At 35.1% G+C, this 21689-nt stretch overlaps 1 protein-coding gene across 2 annotated transcripts; it reads right to left on the bottom strand.

Annotated features, from left to right (window-relative positions):
• Positions 1 to 11447: 11447 nt before the first annotated feature.
• Positions 11448 to 20532, bottom strand: LOC117417800 (catechol O-methyltransferase domain-containing protein 1-like). Of its 2 annotated transcripts, none has more exons than XM_058985068.1 (7): positions 20289 to 20532; positions 19278 to 19411; positions 17047 to 17152; positions 16648 to 16766; positions 13799 to 13853; positions 12746 to 12828; positions 11448 to 11832 (listed from the first exon to the last, which is right to left on the bottom strand). In XM_058985068.1, the coding sequence occupies exons 1-7, from the start codon at positions 20296 to 20298 to the stop codon at positions 11680 to 11682; spliced, it is 660 nt and encodes a 219-aa protein (XP_058841051.1). In that variant the 5' UTR covers positions 20299 to 20532; the 3' UTR covers positions 11448 to 11679. The 2 variants fall into 2 exon arrangements, with proteins under 2 accessions (XP_058841051.1, XP_033886017.2); XM_034030126.3 differs by having other exon boundaries at positions 12746 to 12879; positions 20289 to 20531.
• Between the last annotated feature and the right edge of the window lie 1157 nt (positions 20533 to 21689).

The following is a 21689-nucleotide window of genomic DNA, read 5'->3' as shown; positions in this document are numbered from 1 at the left end:
TTAAGGGTCAGTTAGCTAATTAAGAGCCTGCTTTGAACAAAGACCTGGTCTGAAATGGTCTTTGAAGAATTGCGTTTTGCACCCCTGTTTTAGGTTTTTTGAGAACCATGATTGTCATAGTGAGGTTATGGAAGCATTTACCACAATGGCATAATGAAATAATCTCACTATGCCCTATTTGGCTGCAGTGGTAACAAAGCAATTTATTAACGGATATTTTGAGAATCAAACTAATTAATTTGTAGGTTGGTTTTTATTATAAATGACATTTGTTTTTATTATTAGTAACATAAGTTATCAGAAACTCTCTCTCTATGTCTAAAATTAAAAGAAAAACAGACTTAGCAGTTGTGACCCAGTTATGATACAGACAAAGGATAACATAAAGTTTAACTATTCACAGTTCAAGTAATATTTTTAAAAGGTATTTTAAGCATGTCTTCTGTTTTTTTTCCCCATGTAATTTACATTAGTTAAAAAAACAGATCTTTTGTAAACTAGAACACCTCACCTGGTAACACATTTGTACAAAATACAAATGAAAAATCTGATTACTGTTAGTGACAGCAGATTAAAACACAAAGCAATTGTTCTCTCTCAAAATCTCCAACAGGATCTATGTATCCTAGCTGCTTTTATCTGTAAAGCACGTCGTTTTAGACATTGGCAGAAATGCATTAGATAAAGTAACACATTTTAGAAAATGATGTATACATCACTTAGCGCTAAATATTTGCTCTCAAGTTCACTCCACACAGCAAGCTTTCTTTACATTTTCAAAATGTTGGTGGACTTCATGATTTGTCTAACATGGTATAACAAGCAAATCCTGACGTTATTGGCCAAACTTCAATTACATGTATTATTGTAACATCTGACAAAAAATATTAGCTCAGAAAAGGCAAAGCATTTTACACACAGACGCATTCCATTAAACACTGTATAAATACTGCATGTATACTTACTCCATAATGAACACTGCCCCAGTATCTCTGTATTGAGCTGCTGCAGCTCAGACGAGTACTGTCATAACTGTACTTTATTTGAAAGAGAACCACCTAAACCAGGTTCTTCTCAAACTCAGTCCTGGGGACCCCTTGTGGCTGCTGGTTTTCATTTCAACCAAGCTCTCAATTACTTAATTAGACCCTTAATTGAACTGATAATATGCTTAATTAGACCTTTTTACTTATTTTCAACTCTTGAACAGTTGCATAAGTTAGCTGTAACATTTTATAAGTGTAAAGTGTATATAGTAGCGAAACTCGGTTAACACAGGCAGGTGCACACAGGGGGAGGTAATTGTATAACATATATATATATATATATATATATATATATATATATATATATATATATATATATATATATAATTTTGACATTAATTAATGAATGTACTATATATGTATTTGTATGCTTTCAATCGATTTCTGTTTGTTTAGTAAAAAATAATAATATTAATAGCCTAATAAATATGAGGGCATATTAAAAGAACATTAATGTAAAACTATAAATGTGTACAATAGGCTTAAACTTACAGTAGTACACTCAAATGAATACCTAGCAAGCTTTTTTTTTTTTTTTTGTCTATCCTACATGTAGGCTAATACAAAACAAACCATGCTGATACATTGTAGACTTCACATTGTTGTAGGACACATAGATAATACAATATGATTTTAAATTGAAACTAAATTATTCTATTATTTTATCTTAGTCTGCTTACAATTAGCCAAAAATAAATCATAGTGTCGCATTAATATGGCTATACGGGACCTTAAATATCTGCCATTTCAAATCAGTACACAGCTTCTTCCGCCTATGCTCTCAGCTTTCCGGCAGCATTCAGAATTTTTGGGTCATTTTTAACTGCGCAAAATCTTTAACAGACCTTCGTGAATAGCTCATGAATGTATGGCAGCTCATTATCTGTGTTTAACATGTTGCTTTGCATACGTAAACATCATTGATTCAATGCAAATGAACGCTATTCCGCCCCTTTCATTTTGCATCCGCTAAATAAATAGGACGGGGACAGAACTGCACATGGTAAACATGTTTAGCATACGGTAAACGCTTCGAAAATGATTCCCTAAATGTTGTCTGCAGTATGAAACACACACTGCAGAATTATAATGGCAACAGTTTGCAGTAAATACAGCAAATGTGAGGGTTAGAATGAGAATATTCATTCTGGCTGTGCCAACAGTGCAAAAAGTATTACATGGTACACATACAGGGTAAACCTGCTCATTTTTATTTTGTTTTCTATGTGGGTGGTAACCTTTTTTTCCACTAAGAGAAAACTGCATCACAAAAGCATTTTTGTGAAGCAAAAGAATGTCTCAGAGGAAAAAGAAACGCTTCAATCCAGTCGACTGTGATTACACCACTCTGTGGAAATAATAACAATGATGAAAAAAACAATGATTTGGTTACATTCCTCAAGAGTCATGTAACAGCTAAGACTGAATGCGTCATTCATAACAAATTCATGTACCTTCATTTGATTGCTAAAGATAATGGTAGTAAATAGGAATTCTTGTCTTTCACATGAAGAAACCACAGGGAGCTTTTCAATATTGAAGCAACAGCATCTTTCTCTACCACTTTGCAATATTTCATTTCAAACCATGCAACATTTCTGGGGTGATGGGGCATGGAGGGAGGGGGGGATCTGCAAAATGATTTAAGAGTTAATGAGTTGGAGCAGTCTATTTGCACACAGGAAAATGAAAGTGTGATAGTTACAGTATGGTGTATTGCAGTCTATTTGCACACAGGAAATGAAAGTGTGATAGTCACAGTATGGTGTATTGCAGTCTATTTGCACACAGGAAAATGAAAGTGTGATAGTCACAGTATGGTGTATTGCAGTCTATTTGCACACAGGAAAATGAAAGTGTGATAGTCACAGTATGGTGTATTGCAGTCTATTTGCACACAGGAAAATGAAAGTGTGATAGTTACAGTATGGTGTATTGCAGTCTATTTGCACACAGGAAAATGAAAGTGTGATAGTCACAGTATGGTGTATTGCAGTCTATTTGCACACAGGGAAATGAAAGTGTGATAGTCACAGTATGGTGTATTGCAGTCTATTTGCACACAGGGAAATGAAAGCGTGATAGTTACAGTATGGTGTATTGCAGTCTATTTGCACACAGGGAAATGAAAGCGTGATAGTCACAGTATGGTGTATTGCTTCAGCGGGGGTTTTGTGCTCCGAGCTTTGCTAAACACAATTTGTAAAACAAGCATCATTTGTCAGCGAAAGGTCACTGTGGAGAAAGTGCCACTCAATCGAGGCTGCTGTGTAAAGGGACTGATTATACTGGCGATGTCTGATAACAACCTTTACACTCAAGTTAGTATTAAAGAAGTACAGCTGCAAGTGACATGCTGCAAGGGAACGCTATACATTTATCTTTTAGATTTATTCAAATGTGTTTTATTATTATTATCATTATTATTATTATTATTATTATTATTATTATTATTATTATTATTATTATTATTATTATTATTATTCGGTTTGGAGCTGCACAGTCATTTTTCTGGCTCTGACTTTTCTCTAGAATAGAAGTGCCCTTTAGATATTACCATAACATTAAAACAACACCCCTTAATTAGAAACTTGATACCATCCACATTATCACTAAATTACATTTCTTACCTGATTAATGTGTGCTTTGTATAATTGTGTGTTAATGTTTCCTTGTATTTTTCTCATCACCAGTGCTTTGGCCATTCAATTTTGTGTACATTTCATAGTGACCAAAATATTCAGAGTATAAAACATATTTAACATACTATGACGATAATTATTATTTTATTATTATTTATTTCTTAGCAGATGCCCTTATCCAGGGTGACAATTGTTACAAGATATCCCATTATTTTTACATACAATTACCCATTTATACAGTTGGGTTTTTTACTGGAACAATCTAGGTAAAGTACCTTGCTCAAGGGTACAGCAGCAGTCTCCCCCACTTGGGATTGAACCAACAACCCTACAGTGAAGAGTCCAGAGCCCTAACCACTACTCCACACTGCTGTAATGCTAGATTTAAGTTTTATCTTGTTAATAATTGTAGATTGCACTGACCTGTTTCACAGTAGTTAATCATTTTAAAGTCAACTAAGCATATTAAATGCACCAGTACATTTACAGAAATGTTTATATAATAAATAATAATAAATATGTTACTGATGCTAACAGTCACAGCACATCTAGATCTATCACTGTCAAGCTTAACTGCATATTTATATTGAACCCTGCTCCCTTGCAATATTTGAAGAATTCAATAACTTCCTTAAAACTAACTCGCTGGAAGGTCACACGCTGCATTTCTATTCAATTTCTAGTGAAATCATATCTGAACACGTGTAAAGAGCTTCAGTGTGAACCACATAATATCCAATACTTTACCCTGAATTTCTATGTTATAAAATAACACATTCAGGATGAGGTGAAGCTATGGGAGAAGACAAGCAATTTGTTGGGAAACTGATTTCTAACGACAAAAGTTATGGAAAACCTGAACAAATATATATCACACTTATCTTTATTTGTTACCAGCATCCATCATTTCAAAGAACAAAAAGTACCTCAGATTGTCCTCCTAACAATAGACATTGACAGAATGTGAGGCGAGAATGCTGCGGCAGTGCTGCTGTTGATAACTCCAGTAATGTCTCTTCCTGTTTCTCATTTCAAGATATACCACTTACAAAAGATGAGAAAGGGAAGCGTAACGACATATCTGCCTCCAGAATACCAGAAACCTGGTAGTGCAGGACCTCAGAAAAGTGGTACTGCTAGAATTTGTCTTTTTTTTATCCTATTGTCTTTTTTTTCAGAAAGTTTAACAAAAACAATTTAACTGAAATATGAGAAAAAAAAAACTTTCACTGGATGTATTGATAATGGTTGAACTCTTAAGGTATTTAGGTGATCCTACTGTAGATACAGCTATAAAACAACTACTACACAATGAAGAGTTCAGAAGAGCTTGTTTGTTGATACACCATATGTACATTTCTCATTGATGGATTGATTAAATACCTTTATGAGGTGAATGGCAGTGAAATAGTAATGTGATGAAAACCTTTCTCCTCCGGGTCATGCTTCATTTTCAGCTGGTAGTGACCAAATAGCATTTACAGCTTGAGGGCCTATAACAAACATGTCTTGGTGTCCTCAGCAAAGTCATTTCTATCACAAGCATTGTCAGGGTTGCATTGCCATAAGAATTAACTTTTCTCCCCTTGAGAGAGCCTGGCTCGTGGTTGAAATACAACATGTAGTGGGGTGTGTCTGCTCTATGGAGAAATAAAGGATAGAGATGGGCAATGCAGTCATCACTAACTTGAATACCTCCTCACAAACCCACAAAGCTACCACATCATTTACTTATGAAAACATACTTAAATAAAAAGTACCACCAACCCCAAATTCTGGTAGGCACAGTACTGTATGTTTCACTGAGTTGTAGAAGTGAGGGTTTTTGTATCAAGGACACGCCATTAATCAATCTCTCAATCCATTACCCCATAGGCCCTGCTCGCAAAGTTACCCACATTCATTTTTATAAGCACAGCTGTTCGAATTCACCCTTAATTAAATAGTTGGCTTACAAAGGGCTGTATCTCCTTCTATAACCTCATGTTAGTAGGGGACACATCAAATGTGCATCCCTCAATAAGAAACACACTTTATTGGCTATGCATAACAGAAGCAATAAGACACATTTATTTAGTTACTCTAAAACCTGGACTTGAGGTTATCATAAAATGCTTCAGAGTGAACCTGAATATATTTATGAAACCAGCTGTAGGACCTTGAGAGATAATTTGTGTTAGCACTCTGCATATTCTGTATTGACTTCATATCTGCTTAATAATAGTACTTCCCAGTACAGCTCATAATAAAGCTTGCATGACCTTGATGTGAAACACAGCCAGACAGAAAAGGTTGTGCTGCCCGGTCACATTCCTTGTGAAATAAAGGTGGTTTGGATGAAGTGATCATGAAATATAATGCGTTATCTGAAACCAAAAACAGAATAAGATTACCAGCAATTACCAGCACTTTTATTACTGTGAGGGAATATCATGTAGGGAACAAACTGTTAAAGCTTCTGCATGAAACCTGCGCTCAGTTGTTTGAGTTTAGAAACAGTAAATTATTCAAAGCCATTTGCAGGCAATTACTTAAAGCTGAGCTCTCCTGCTTTTGTTCAGCGTGAAGGTCATCAAGTTGTGTGTGAGTTTCTTGATTAGTATTCTGAGCCTTGTGTACTTGTCCCAGTGGGGAGACAGTCGACTCATTGAAAAGTGATGTTGAAAGTAATGTATGACAACACTGAAGCAGAATCCTTTTTGGGTTGTCATGGAAACGACTGCCATCCACAAGTTCTTTATTTTGTGGTACACTTATTCATTGTAGATTGTATTAAATAATTACAGTACATGTTATTTAAATTACACTTAGCTATACTGTGTATGAATAAAAACACTAAGTGGGCTGTTTTGTTCTCATTATGAGAAGAGTATGGCTCTTCTATAGACACCCAAGTACAACATGTGAACAGACTGTTTTATAGGTCTCAAGAATTTATACAGTTCTACTAACTTTAGGGTTCTGTACCTTGGAATGCTTATTCATGAAAAGATACTTCTGAAATCCAAATTGGATGAGAAATATTGTAGTGCAATCTCACACACCAATAGAAGAAAATCCAATGCTGCCTATGTGTAATATTTCAGACAGTAGGCGTGAATTTCAGAATATCAATCACCCCCTTCCCCCTTCTCTTGTCATTTAAATTATATGTATTTCATTCTTGTCCCTGCTTTTGAATGTTTATCATGATTTGAAAAAAAAAATCAGGGAACTATACATAATTTATTTATTGCATTTAGCATTTTTTTGAGGATTAGGGATAAATAGACAATTCTATATAGGTATAGCTGATCAGAACCCAAACCAAGGAACGATTTGATTGAGTAGATTTTATTGAACACAGGCCAAACAGTCTCACTTCTTGTCACCTTTGAGACCATGGTGTTGTTGCTATTGACTGTGGGACACTTTCAAGCAAAGATTCCTCAAGAGGAAATGCATGGTTCATCTGGGTGTCCATAAACATTTGGCATAAGATTTGTGGCTTTCTTTGCACAACGTCCTGATTCAAAGATTCCCAGATTAAAAAAGTGGATAACAGTTAATGCCCCCTAAAAACGTTTCCATTAACATTGTGTATTTTCTTGGTTTTGTTTACTGCAGTAAAAATAAAGGGCACATACCACATTCATTACAAAAAAAAAAAAAAAAGATAATTATTCATTGCACTTAATGGCGCCACTATAAATCCGTTCACCTGGGGTACTTCAGTCAGTATTTATTAGAAAGCTGTTTTTCTAGTGTGATTGTGTAATAAAAACGTAAAGTATACTGTAGAAGTCAGAAATATTACGTTGGCGAAGGCACATACAACTGCTAGTTCAAAATATATTGAGGCTTTTCAAAGGGAGAAAAATATTTTGGACTTTGGAGTTTTAATATATCCTAATGGGAAATAATAACAAACTACATATATTAATTAATTGATCACCAAGGATTTAAAATATAATTCTTATATTATGATGTAAACCTTTTTGTTTCTAAGCTTTTTAACTTTAATTCTGGACCTTCAATACTACATATAAAAAAATAATAAAAAAAACCTGTTTACACTGACATGCATCACATTAAAGTTTTTACTCTTTTAACTAACATGCATATCCAAGTTTCTGGTTGGAAAACTATTACTAAGGGATCTGAATGTTTATATATACAATGCAGAATATTGAAATAGGACGTTTACTGTGGGCACCTTACAAGTAACGGACCAATACAAGACATATGGTAAACATAAACCTTTAATACCCAACATGTTAAATGATGTTTGATTTTGAATGATGGATAATGTATATACTGTATACAGTTGCAATGTTCATAAACCATGTATTTCAACTGGCAAGAGGCTCAGGCTCTAGTAACTTTACATATTTATATGCAGCCTTGGAATTGCTGCTGACATGCAGGCTATTCTTGGAACAACAATCTGGGCATACTTAAAAAATCACGTTATTTAAAAATGTAACCTTGGTGGATATGACACACACATATAAATGAAAAAGGTGTACACACATGCTGCTACTTAAGTAACAACAAAAAGTATTTGAGCAATATTGAGCATGTAATGGAAAGAGAGTGGAGACATGAAAGCATGCAAACAAGTTGTGATGAATTCAATTAAAATGTATTAATGCAATATTTAGATTTGGCACACAATTAATGCTTTTGTGCCACATTTACTTTATTTGCAGCCCAGTTTAATACGTTTAATAACTCCTATAAATATGATAGCCTAGTATTTCCACATAGCAGACTGCAATTCAGTTGAGACCATTAAACTAATTTTACTTGAAACCCAAATCAAATGAAAACATAGGTCTCAAGAGATATTCATACATGGCACCATTACCATATGCTAACCTTTTTCCATCTGTTTTTTGTATCAAAAAGTGAATAGTAAAACAAATTACATTAATTTGAGAACACAAGGCTAAGAACCAAAAATAAACTCATTTTAAAATATGAATGTAACATGACTATGCCTCTTCTATGTAAACATACCATTATTTTAATATAATAATAATAATAATAATAATAATAATAATAATAATAATAATAATAATAATAATAATAATACTATTCATTTTGTAATAAACTGATTATTTTAAATGTACCGTCCTGCAGAAACTATAAGTGTTACCTAATAGTAGAAAGAAAAACTAAAAGTAACAAAAAAGAAAAACAAGGGTTAACTACATGATTCTGCAAAACCAAGCGATTGAAGCATATTTCAGAATGGCAGCAGCAAGATCATGTGTGAATGTCACAGAATATACAAAATGCAGCAGTGATGAATTGAACAATGCACAGTGGAACAGAAACAGGTCACATCTAGTCAATTACCCCAATAGCTCACAGCTATGACATGCATACTGTGTCCTATTTTCAGAATGTGGGGAGGGCTCACCTTCAAATAGCCCGAGAAGAAAGACAGCTCAATACCTGAGCCGTTCGAGTGGTATAGTGTCAAATCTGACAAGTAAACCCAGCAGAGCAAGATCTATCACAACCGTTGAGCGTGCAATGTTTCCCCTGGAGGATAGATGTTTAATTACTTTATTAAAACAGAAACTGAAAGCCTTATCTCAGTGTACCGGAAATTACATGGTACATTAAAATGTTGGCAGCATTTAATCACAACACCTTCGACTGGTTCACAGACCCTGATTAGCACTGATGTTGGACTACCTAATGTCACCTTGGGTAAGGTTGTACAAGATTAGTCCTAATCAGGGGCTGAGAAACCATCCACTTATCCTATTTTTTTTTTTTTTAAGTGTATTGTTATAAATTGTGTGTAACTAAAATACACAAAACCAAGGTCTTTATGAATACATGATTTGAGCTGCCATGGAAAGGTCAACCAAATTAATTGTGGCTTTGTGGAATAGGTGGCAACCTGGTCTTATTATGTGACATGTTGCCATCAAGCAGTTGAGTTTGAAGTATTAACACATTGGTTTACATTATCGAAATACATATTTATACAAAATAAACATTCGATGAATTTATGTTTCTCTGCCTGAAATATATATATATATATATATATATATATATATATATATATATAAGAGAGAGAAAGGATAAGAGGGGCCACAGAAGAGCTGAAAGTGAAATCCCAGGACACATCATAAGACTCCACACCCACCAGATGGTACATACGGTGCCTTTGCATTTGATTTCAGGCCAGATCTGATTTAGCTTAAATGTACGTCTAGAAAGAGAATAATTGATGATACTGTCTGGCCACCTGTTCTCAGACTACAGACCAGGCTAATCCTTTGAGATCAAAAAAATTGAAAAAAGTAATTTGCCCTGTAATTTAGTCCTGTGCAAGTGTAAAAATAAGCAATAACAATTACTGAAACCACAAAGAAGAACAGAAAAATGACATTAAGGATATTATTTTACTGTATGAGCTTGGCTAATCCATTGCAGGTATATTGGCCTTACAGGGTTTAAAAAAAAAAAAAAAAAAACGTATTAACAGTAACTATTAAGAAACTATAAAATATTCAATGAAAAAATGAATTCTAGTTTGTTAAAGCATTGACCGATTAATATATCCACTCACTGGGAAATGCATTGCTTAAAGTTGGTACAGCTAGAAATGGAAGTGTATGTGAACAAAAAACAAGAATCCCTAGACTGAATAGTCTGTAAACAGTAAAATGGAAATGTGAAAAAGAGCTGTATCACTGATATGTTAAAAACAATGTGGCGGTCAAAATGTTAATTTCCACCTGTAATAGAACTTTATTTAGATAATCACAGAATACAGCTTGTAGAGATGCTGTCTGAAAACTAATGGTGTCCATCACATTTGGGCTTGTGGAGCTGAAACTTCAAAGGTCACGTGACCTACAGTTCAGTCTATTAAGTCAGAGGTCAATGTCATAGTCACCAACACATGCAGGGTTTATATAACCCTGAAAATATGAAGTCACTACCTCAAATGATTTCTGAGATATGAAAGGGAAATGATGCATTTTTCTTGCATAACACTCACAATGCCTTTACGGAAGCAGACAATTTCCTTGGTACCCATTTTTTAACGGTTATAAATCCTTTGGACAGTAATTTATACTGCTTATTTGCTCAGTGTCTATTTGCAATGTAGTACCCATGTGTTTGTAATATATCTGTCTATGGTACCCCTTTGTATGAAATGTATTTTACGTGTTTGTTTACCCTGTAAAATCTTCAACCTGATATAGGTTGCAATAAACCTGATTTGATTAGGTTAATTACAGGAAAGAAGGCATTGAAGGGATGAGGATAATTTCACTCCAGGTAAAATGACCAAAGGTAGTGAAAGACTAGCTGAAAGTACTGCGTGCAAACAGAGTTCTCGCAGAACTCCATCTGTGGGTGATACATAGCAAATGGAAGTGCATGACAGGTGAAAGTTACAGAATTATTTTGTTGGCAATATGTGCAGTGGGTCTAATTGATTTCTGTGTCTCTTAAATGCACTTGATGACATCGCTGTGAAGGACAAGGTAATGCAGAAGTCAGCGTGGCAAATTGAGTACTCAAATCTCTTTTGCTGAACAGTTTTTGTCAGATATACACCATTTTGTAGCATATGAAAGTTATTTAAAAACAAATAAAATGTTCTGTTAGCAGTTTACCGGTAAACCGATGCTGCACAAAGCGTGTGTGTGTGTGCGTGTGCGTGTGTGTGCGTGTGTGTGTGGGGGGGGGGGTTGGGGGGAAATGAAGTAAAACAGCAATTAGAAAACAAATCCAGACACCATTAAATGCTGCATTGATTTTATTAAGCTCCATTTGCATTCTAAAGGCAACAAGGTACAAAATGACTTGTTCCTGGTACTTTTAGGCAAGGTTACAGTAGTTCATATAAAATGCATTAAGTAGTTGAAGTCATTATTATAAAGTGTTCCCCTACTGTATTTCCAAACAGTTTTCTGGTCATAAAAACATAGGATCGATTCCCTGACCTGTATGCTTTTAACATCTGTAATAGGTTAGAGCTTGAATGCCAAGGTTAACCCATCTCCTACTGTTATCATGCTGATATTGACCCTGGAATCTCTATGAATTTTCTCATTCAGCTTGTGAATGCACTGGGTGTCTTTGTCGCCTGTCTCTGGGTTCAGCACTTTTCCTCCCCAAAGCACCTGAAAGACAAAAACAGAACAAGTTGTACGGGGTCAACTACTGCAGCCGTACACAGGGATCTCGGGAGTTTTGCAGGAGTTTCATGAAGTAGCCTGTTCGTCACATATCTTCCCTGTATTGCAACCTGTCATGAATATCTTCAAAGTTTACGTCATGGTTTGCCTAGAATATAATTATTGTATATGAAGGATGAAGCCCCATTCGTTCTATGTAGTCTTATGTAAGGCACTGCATAGAATAAAGAGTTCAATAGTACATACTCTAAAGTATTTAAGTCTCCAACACATATGTACAGTGCTGATACACCCAGTGATAACAACTGCTTGCCCAGGTTGGTTTAGATTAAAAATATGTTCCTCAAAATTGCCTGTTGGAAATCAATTGGTAGCTCACTCTCCATCTTTGTAGTTACAGCCTTAAGCTGACTTGCATAAAAAAAAACCAAAAAAAAAAACACACGACTCATTTTACATCCAGTGAGATTTTCAAAACGATGTAGGCTAGCCAGTCCAGAGCTTTATTTAGCATATTGTGCATACTTTAGTTTACTTTTATCCCCCTTAATGGAATACTCCCATAATAATAAACATATTCAGAATATAAAGTATTCCTTTAAATGACAATAAAATTACTTAGTTGTAGGTGTCTTGCAGTAGCCAATGCAAGTTTAAGAGAAATATAAATTCTTGTGGCACAGACATACTGTATCAGAGTCATTTCATCCCATACCTTATTCCACCTGTTTTCCCTTCCTCTTCCAAGCAATCTTACCACAAGCATCTCAAGACACAAGCACCCCAAGTGAAGAAGGAGTGAAGTGACACACGAACGCTAAAGGAAGTAGCTGAAACACTTGAAATGGGATTTACACCAGCAAAGGCGGTAAGACGTGCCTTAGAGGACCATACTCACATTATCAATGGCTATAATTCCTCCTTTCCTAATTAGCAGTAGGCACTTCTCGTAATAGTGGTCATAATTAGATTTGTCAGCATCTATAAAGGCAAAGTCAAAGGTTTCAGCTTCACCAGCGGCCACAAGCTCATCTGTAAAACCAGAAAGAAAAGTTTAAAGACATGCAATACACAAATAATTTGAGATTTCACTATACATTTTACACAATGGGTGGAAAAGGGGTTCTTGGTCCTTAGCCCAGAAAATATCTGGGTCTGAATTGAATTAAGCTTTGCTAGATAAAGTTGAAGAGTGCAGTCTTCTAGTATCTGGCTGTTAAAATTGAACAGTTGGGATAGGTGTCAGTATTGATGGTGAATAATTTTCTACCGAATTTTACCTGGCTTAATTTTGGTCCTCCAGATGAGTAACACTTAAAGCTGCTAGCAGTATAATTGATTCATGATGCATGTATTGTAAACCAGTGGGAGCTCATCTTTTATGCAATGTGCTTGGGTCTTAACAGGTTTGCTCAGGCACTGCTGGCTTAAGTTTACAATTTGCATAACCAGCTTCCACCATACAGCCAATGGGCATTTTTTATTTAAAAAAAATATATATATATATATATTGCTCTATTTATTGACTGAGTAAAAATAATTTCCACACTTTATTGTGGTTATATGATTGGTTATAAAGTTTGTTGTAGCTTTACGTACCAGTGTATTTCACAAAGTTTTGAACTTTGATGAGCATATTAGCGCGACACCTATTCTTGCATTAGAAAAGCAATATTGATTAGTGGCATTATACTGAATTAAATATACGAAACAGCTATTTTTAAAACAGGAATGTAGTTTGTATGTAAAAGTTCCTTGCACTTACACTATAGTAGAGGTCTACTGTATGTAACGGTGTTTTTTATACAAAGTTTTAAGCAGGGATGAGCGCATTAGCAGATTATTTGTGGTAATACTATTCTGTCTAATATCTTACATGTAGAATTCTGATTGCTTCATCATTGCAATACGGTTTAGCCATGATTATGTTTTGCAGCTGTTTTTAACTTACCAAGGGTTTGTAGAGCTGGCTGTATCCTCAGGTCAATTTTATGTTCAACTCCAGCCTACAAGAACAGTAGAAGGTAACTGCAGTGAAGGGGACTTCTCATGCTTGAATAATTCAGTGTGGTGAATTTTATATTAAATTCCTCAACAAAAAGACAGGACTGTGAAATGGATAGTGGCACAGTTTTAATCTTGCTTTTGTCATCAATTGTCTATTGATTTTTCAATCACATACAAAATGTCAAGAAAGCAGAAATTCAGAAACACAAAAGGTGAATCTTCCTTGCTTTTGAACTTCAGGCCTCTAGGGAACCATGACTGCCAACGCATCTGCAGGTATTACAAAAATCACTATCTGAAATAAAGGCAAAGCCCTTACTAAATGTCTGTTGCCAGAATAAAGAGACTGAATTAATAATAAACCCTTACTGTTGCAGGTAGAGCAGGTGCATGCAAATTTGACTCGCAGCAGGTTTCAGATTTATATAAACAGAATATTTGTGCAGTCTGTATTCAAATGACACAGCAAATTAGGCTAGTTCTTAAATAACCAAATAGTCCTAGGAGTTTTAGAGCACTGTGAAGGGCATTGCAGGCTCAGGCAACACCGTAAACAAAAGCAAGGTGACTGAAATGTAATATACAAACTGGAGCCTTAATGGCAGAATGTTCTACACATCACAGAGGATAACCCCTAGAACCATAATTCAATCTGGGCCTCAAGTGAAGAGGAGTTGTGGAATTTAAATAGCAATGGTATCTAAAAAGGCTTCACAAAATAAACTGACAACACGAGTTAAATAGCTCATTCACAGGAGACTTTAAAAGGAAAGTGTTAAAACAGTATTGGCATGACAAAATGGACAATGTTAAAGCTATTGTAGTTATAGCAGGGCAATTATAAACCTCTTTATCCTACGCATACAGCTGTACAAAAAGCAAAACCGATGTTTTAACTGTTTCCATATAGTCAAATAAGATAAAGACAATACAATGCATAAGCTATCTACCTAAAGGGGAGGGTCAGACATCAAAAGGTTTTAAACAGAAAGTGTGATGGTTATATGTGCAAAAATAATACATTTATGAAGAAAGACATTGTGACTTTGCATCTCGATGGTTATGTCTTCTGCACTGATTATTTTTGCACTTAACCCTCCATGTGTTCCTTTTTCTGACTTGTGACAAAGTGACAGACGTTTCTACATAGACCATTTCCCCCTCTGAATCCTGCTGTATACATTCCTAATCAATTAGGGACTTCCTCAAGCTGCTCTGAATCCCCTTAAGTTCTGTATTGATTTTAGTGTGCAGGTTACACGCCATGGTTCACAGATAAGTAGGAATTTCATCTTTGACTGTATCTATTGTTATTTGATCAAATTGTCAGCTTTACCACCCCCAGACACTAAACTTACATTCTTCATCATTAAAATCACTATATAAAAAAGGAGATTTATTGTATAGAAAAAAATAATTCTGCTTGAAATCAGCATAGAAAAAGGTGTTTTTCTCCATTTCTTTTCCTTTCACTGTATCATTGTCCCCGATATATACACACTATCAGTCAGGGTAAACCATTTGCCTTCCTGCAGTCAAGACTGTATGGCTTAGTTTACAGGAGTGGGATCATTTCTCCCTGCAAGGTCAGGGGAATCATCTTGAGAGTAATTGGTTTTCTCTCTCTGTGTTTTGCATTTACAGAAGCGTCTAGGTTCTACTATCATTTACCTGACATGACAAGCTTTTTAACCACCATTTAGCTAAAAGTAGGAAGAAAATATGGATCTATAAAATAAGCTTTGATTAAGGTAGCTGGACATAAAAGATTACAATCAGTGACGAAAAAAAAGAACACACACGGTTCTGTACGTCACCCCTCTGCATTGAAGTCACTTATCACAGCTTCCACCTCTCCTAATCATCTATATCAGGGGTCTCCAGTCCTGGTCCTGGAGGACCGGTGTCCCTCCTGGTTTTTGTTCCAACTGTACCCTAAATTACTTAATTGGACCAATTAATTAATTTAGGGTACAGTTGGAACAAAAACCAGGAGGGACACCGACCGTCCAGGACCAGGATTGGAGACCCCTGATCTATATTATACAATGGCAAGGATCGTCCTCCTATTCATTTCATTAGGTTATGTAATGTCATAGCCGCAGTGATTTCTCAGGACATCACCGTGGTTCTCTTTAAACCTACAGTATTCGTGTTAGTTGTTCTTAATTATAAAAGACCTCATAGTCTTTGTATAACTGGAATATGGCACTCCTAACGCACACACCCTGTTGCGCTACATTGCTTTAACATCATACAGGTAAGACTTGCTGTACAATTATGCCACTCGACAAAATATACCCATTACACCCTACACACGCATAGCTATCACATAGTTGATATCACTATAAGATGGTACAGATTTGCATTGAGCACCTTAAATGTGTTTATTTGTTGTCAGTTTTTTAATAAGTGCATATGTTGATTTGCTGTATAAATAAAATAATATACAGTTAATCAGATACAGCCTAATTAAAAATATTTGATCACAAAAATTATTGCTAACGTTATTGTCTCAATCTTTGAATGGTGCACTATTTATTTAAATATAATTTAAATGGATTAATGATGACAAAGTGCAGAATGGCAGGTGAAAACCATTCTTTTCATACGATGTGTTTTAAGTGGCTGCTAAAGTCCCACTTTTTCTGCACACGGTTTGCGTGTGCAAAACCCTGATTTTGGCTGCAATATGGGTATTTTGCAGCCGCAAATCACTTTGCATGTATCCTTACATCAGCCCCTTTATGTGGTAAATACCGGACACAACACCGAAACAATGCATGGTCTTACTTCTTTCCAGAAGGGTTTTCCCACACTGGTAAACTCTTCACTGACATCACAAGCAACAACCTTGCCATCAGCCGGCAGTGCAAGAGCCAGGTTTAAAGCATTGTACCCTGTAAATACCCCTGAAAAGAGAAAGCAGTTACAAAAAACAAATACATTTTGCCGAGTGCTCTAAACTATGGGACGATTCCCTCTGTGAAAATAAGCATTTCTAACAAAGTATAATGTGCAAGTCAGTATTACCAGTCAATACCAAATTAAGATTTTTTTCACACTATACCTGTATGTAAAGTTAACTATTTTATCATTTAGATCTAGGCAAATTAGGAAGCCTGTATGCTGCTGTTTTGTCAATAATGTACACTGACACAGGTCAGTCACAACCATAACATCTGTACCTACCAACTTCAATTGCTTTCTTTGCTTTAATGAGTTTGGCAAGGTTGGCCATTAGCTGAGCTTGTTCACAAGCCACCATCATCCGGTTTTCAGGATGTTCAAGTGTATGCTGCAAAATTGAAGGACATGGTCATCAGTTTGAAATCCAGCTAAAAGTCCTTATAAACCAGCAAATCATCCCTCTTTGCTATTTTGCAACTGTGGACCACAGTTTCCTTTTGTGAAGACTGTTTTTGTTGTAAGGGGTTAAAATATTATTACTATATATATATATATATATATATATATATATATATATATATATATATATATATATATATATATAATGTTTGGATTCATTCCTTTTGTACATTACATTTATCGCTTCTACAGAAAAAAAGGCATTGCCTTCGTTTCAAAGAAGTTGTAATATTTGTCCATAAAAATTGCTTAAGCAAAAAGAAATGTGGATCCAGTGGTGACCTTGAGCGCTATGCACTATGTATTATCCCATGGCACCCTCTGCTGGTTCAATGTTAGCTTTGTCATTGAAATCATTATCTGGTTAGTTTTATGAATCATAGGGCCTCATTTACGAAAGGTCCAGTGTTTTATTTAACCACTCTATTATTTGTACCAATGTAATGAACTATAAAAAAAAATCTAAGAAATGATAACATTAATTCACGCTTATTCACACTTAATATAACCTGTTATTTACAGGCAATTTTCACTGAATATACCCAGTATTTTGTGCGATAATAAATACGGAAATCATGAATGTGCACACTAATTGCAATTATGGTGCATCATAATGTTTAGTGGCCTTTCGTAAATGAGGCCCATAGAACTTAACAGTCACAAATTAATATCATACAAAATAATGATTATGGATGAAGCAATGTCTTTTCTTCCATTATGAATGTGCGATTTCCCCGTTTGCCTTAACATGCAAAGCACTTGTTTCACTTGAGGGACCTGGTCTGTTTCTACTTCTTTTGAACTGGCAGGTTGCAGAATTGAAGGGCCATTTATAATAAGGAAAATAAGACTTTCTTCAGCTTGTTTCTACATAGTCAAAGCTTGCGATGTGTTTTTGTTGCCTAACTCTTGGCATTTTAAAATACTTCACACACACAATAGATAGTCCCTTGTATATTAAATTATGCTTGCAAACTTTGTTGCAATACAGCCATTTGTAGAAACTTGGGATTTGCATAAAAAAATAATGGAATTATGCCAGAAAATAAAAAAATTCAATTTCAAAATGCTGAATGGTTTCCTTAAAACCAAAAAGGAATATCTAATATTCACAGAACATAAGATTACATTATTGGCCATCATTTGTTTGTACAGCAGGGCATATTACTAATATTGGCCAGCAGAAATAGTATTTACATGCCCTTGTATCTAGTGAAAACTGCTTTGGTGGAAGAATGTGTTGCTAAACGAATGTCTTCTCTAGTATCCCAACACAGCAGTTTGCTTTTGACAACTGAGCCCTAAAATGTTGGTTGGCCAACCAAGGATATCTATGCGCCCTTGTACTGTAGAACCCTTTACCACACTGTGCAATACTCAGCATTATTGCCTGATGAGTTTTAGTGTATGGGACTTCTATTTATAACTAGGGTTGGAACAATAATCAAATACCGTAATAGTTACTAACAATTTGTTGAGTCTTGCTTATTTTTTTTAATTTATTTTAATTGACAGTTATATATAATTGTGTTTTTGACTCCCATCTACTACTGAAAAGGATCAGTGCCACTGCTACTGAGACACTTTGTTCCTCTCTATTTCTCTAGACAACTGATTTGTCCAAAAAGAGATGCTGGGGAGGTGTTACAGTATCAGTCACCCTCTGTTGGGGGAGAAAAAAAATCAAGCAAAAAGCAGACAGAGAGAGGAAGAACTACCACGGAGAAGGTCACAATTAACATACAAAAATATTGGTAATGTTGGAGTTGTTGGTGATGTTTTTTTTAGTGTTTTACAAATGAATGTAAACTAATTAGAAATGTCAATTTTAAAAGCAATGATATGTTATACAAACAGGAATAACCATTTAAAAGGAGATAAACAACAGATGTCTGTGAGTTTCCACCACTGTTAACATTGATTTTCCTTGTAATCTATACTGTCTCAATAAATAAATAAATAAATAAAAACACACATGCATATAGCAACAATACCACCAAACATCCCGAAAGCACTCCTGTTAAATATCTATGAACAAAATCATTTGTACTCACCAGTTTTAGCTTCTTCAGTACAGGGTGCTCTCTCAGTGAGTGATCAAGCACATACCCCATTAAAGGATTGTCTTTTGCCCCAGTGTGACTCTTAAAGGTGTTGATAACGTCATAGGAGGGCACCTGTCTTCTTCCTAGAAATAAATGTAATGGTAATTACTCTTCAAACAGAAATCCTTGTTAGCCAGTGTCATATTGAACTATCCATCAAGTGTTTGAAATGTAACTTGTGTACTGCTTTAACATATTTTAATAACCCTGCTACCTGATACAGTCTACCGTAACAACCGTTATTCTCTGTTTCTTGGTTTACATCAGTCTGCACGTATACATTTTAATAACGCATATGATTGGTTGAACTGAAAGATTCTGATTGTTTTACCACACACGTTAGTCTCTGACCTTTCATTAAAATCTTTTTTTTTTTTTTTTTTTTTTGGCCTATTCATAATCCCACAGCAAAAACATGGCCGAGGGTTTCTGAGCCAATTTGGGATTCTCTGGATACATTAAAGCCATCTTTGAAAACGAACAGCGAAAACGACTCTAGTACGAGGCCACAGTGTACAGATGTTGTCATGTGACAGCTGCCAGAAATACTGCTATGGTAGCTCAAAAAGTACATACAACACGTTTGTTTGAAGTCACTTTTATTTTCTCAGGAAATAACAGCTGTATAGAGAACCCGTGATACAAATAATAATATAAAACCTAGACGCACCCCCTACCTAAACTCGGTGGAAGATATATATATATATATATATATATATATATATATATATATATATATATATATATATATATATATATATATATATATATAGATAGATAGATAGATAGATAGATAGATATATATAGATATATATATAGATAGATAGATAGATAGATATAGATATATATAGATAGATAGATAGATAGATAGATAGATAGATAGATAGATAGATAGATAGATAGATATAAAGCGCTAAAATACCTTAAGTTAATCTGATTTCATAACATGCCATTTCTTACCTGAAGCCATTTTGAATATGCCTGCAATCTTCCGGACAGAAATACGCTACAGACTGCTGTGGCTCGAAGTTATTGGCTAAAAAAAAAGCTGAGTATTTATAACAATACGTAACACGAAGTCCACGCTTCCGGAAACTACCAAATTTGAATACTGTATTTTATATAACGAAAAAATAACGGTGGAGTAACTTATTTACTGTGATCCTGAATTAAGCACTGAAAACATGTATAACTTTACTGCCATCTGCCGTTCTTTGTAAACATTTCATTTTTATTAGATTTCTTTTTTTAAACAATAATAATAATAATATGGTGAATGAATATTTCCATATGTTAAATCATTTGCCACACTGTGCTCCAACATGTGGTGTAATTAACTAGAACAAATCAATGGAATACAGTATCCGCATGGTTCATTATGTAAGCTTTTGCAATTATTTTCACTGGGTATAAAAAACTTTTTAGAAAGTTACCTTTTTAGCAAAATGGAATATCTGATTCATAGCTGCCTAACATTTTGGTATTGTTCAAAGAACAATTTACATTTTTTGTATTTTTAAAATAATTGACTTATTTCCATTATTGTGTTCTTCTTACTGGTATTAATTCATTCATGTTTTACGAAATATATCAATTGGATCCCAGGCTTGGTTTACTAAGAGGTTGATCCAATCAACCTATATACCCTGCCGCGATAAATCATAGCTGGATGTTTTTAGAGCATTTTACAGCACTAGGGAATTGCCCTAGTTTGCACCCAGGATACCAGGATTACCGCTTAAAATCAGTAGTCAATGTTGTAAAATGCTCTACAATACCCTAATCTATCTGTTTCCATATAGTAGTTTGGTCAAATCAGCTTTTGCTCCACTTTGCACCATGTTTTTTTCTAAATGGAGTAAAAAGAAAATATTTGAAATTAAAATATGTAAATATGTAACCTTTTTTTATTTTGTTCAGTAGAAAAACATTATTGTAAATATTGAAGCAAAGTGACTGACTGTTGATCTTGGTGAGGTCAAGTTAATAGTTTTCTAAAATGATGCAAAACAGACAGGCAAGAGTTCCATTGACTGGTTTAAGTGGAAAGCCGTAACCACCTCAGGGAGGAAAGCGGGGTTCATGCGTAATGATACCCTGTTTCCATCATCCCAAACACGCACACAGGAGCTGTGCACCAACAGAGCCTGTAGCTCACTAACCCACATAGCGGAGGTGATGGCTAACAAAAAGGCTGTCTAGATCTTTAAACTCTATGGAATGTATAGGCTCAAACTGGGCCTTAGTGAGAGCCTCCAATACCACTTCCAGACTCCACTCGAGGAGAAAAAATGGGTTGCCAGAATATGAGTGCCCAGGATAACTGAGTCAATGGGGACATGGCATGCAGGTATAGCTGCT

This window comes from Acipenser ruthenus, chromosome 13 (genome assembly GCF_902713425.1).
Source record: "Acipenser ruthenus chromosome 13, fAciRut3.2 maternal haplotype, whole genome shotgun sequence".
NCBI classification, from domain to species: Eukaryota; Metazoa; Chordata; class Actinopteri; order Acipenseriformes; family Acipenseridae; genus Acipenser; species Acipenser ruthenus.
Note: the sequence above shows the minus strand (reverse complement) of the source record. Positions and strands in the feature narration are given on the sequence as shown.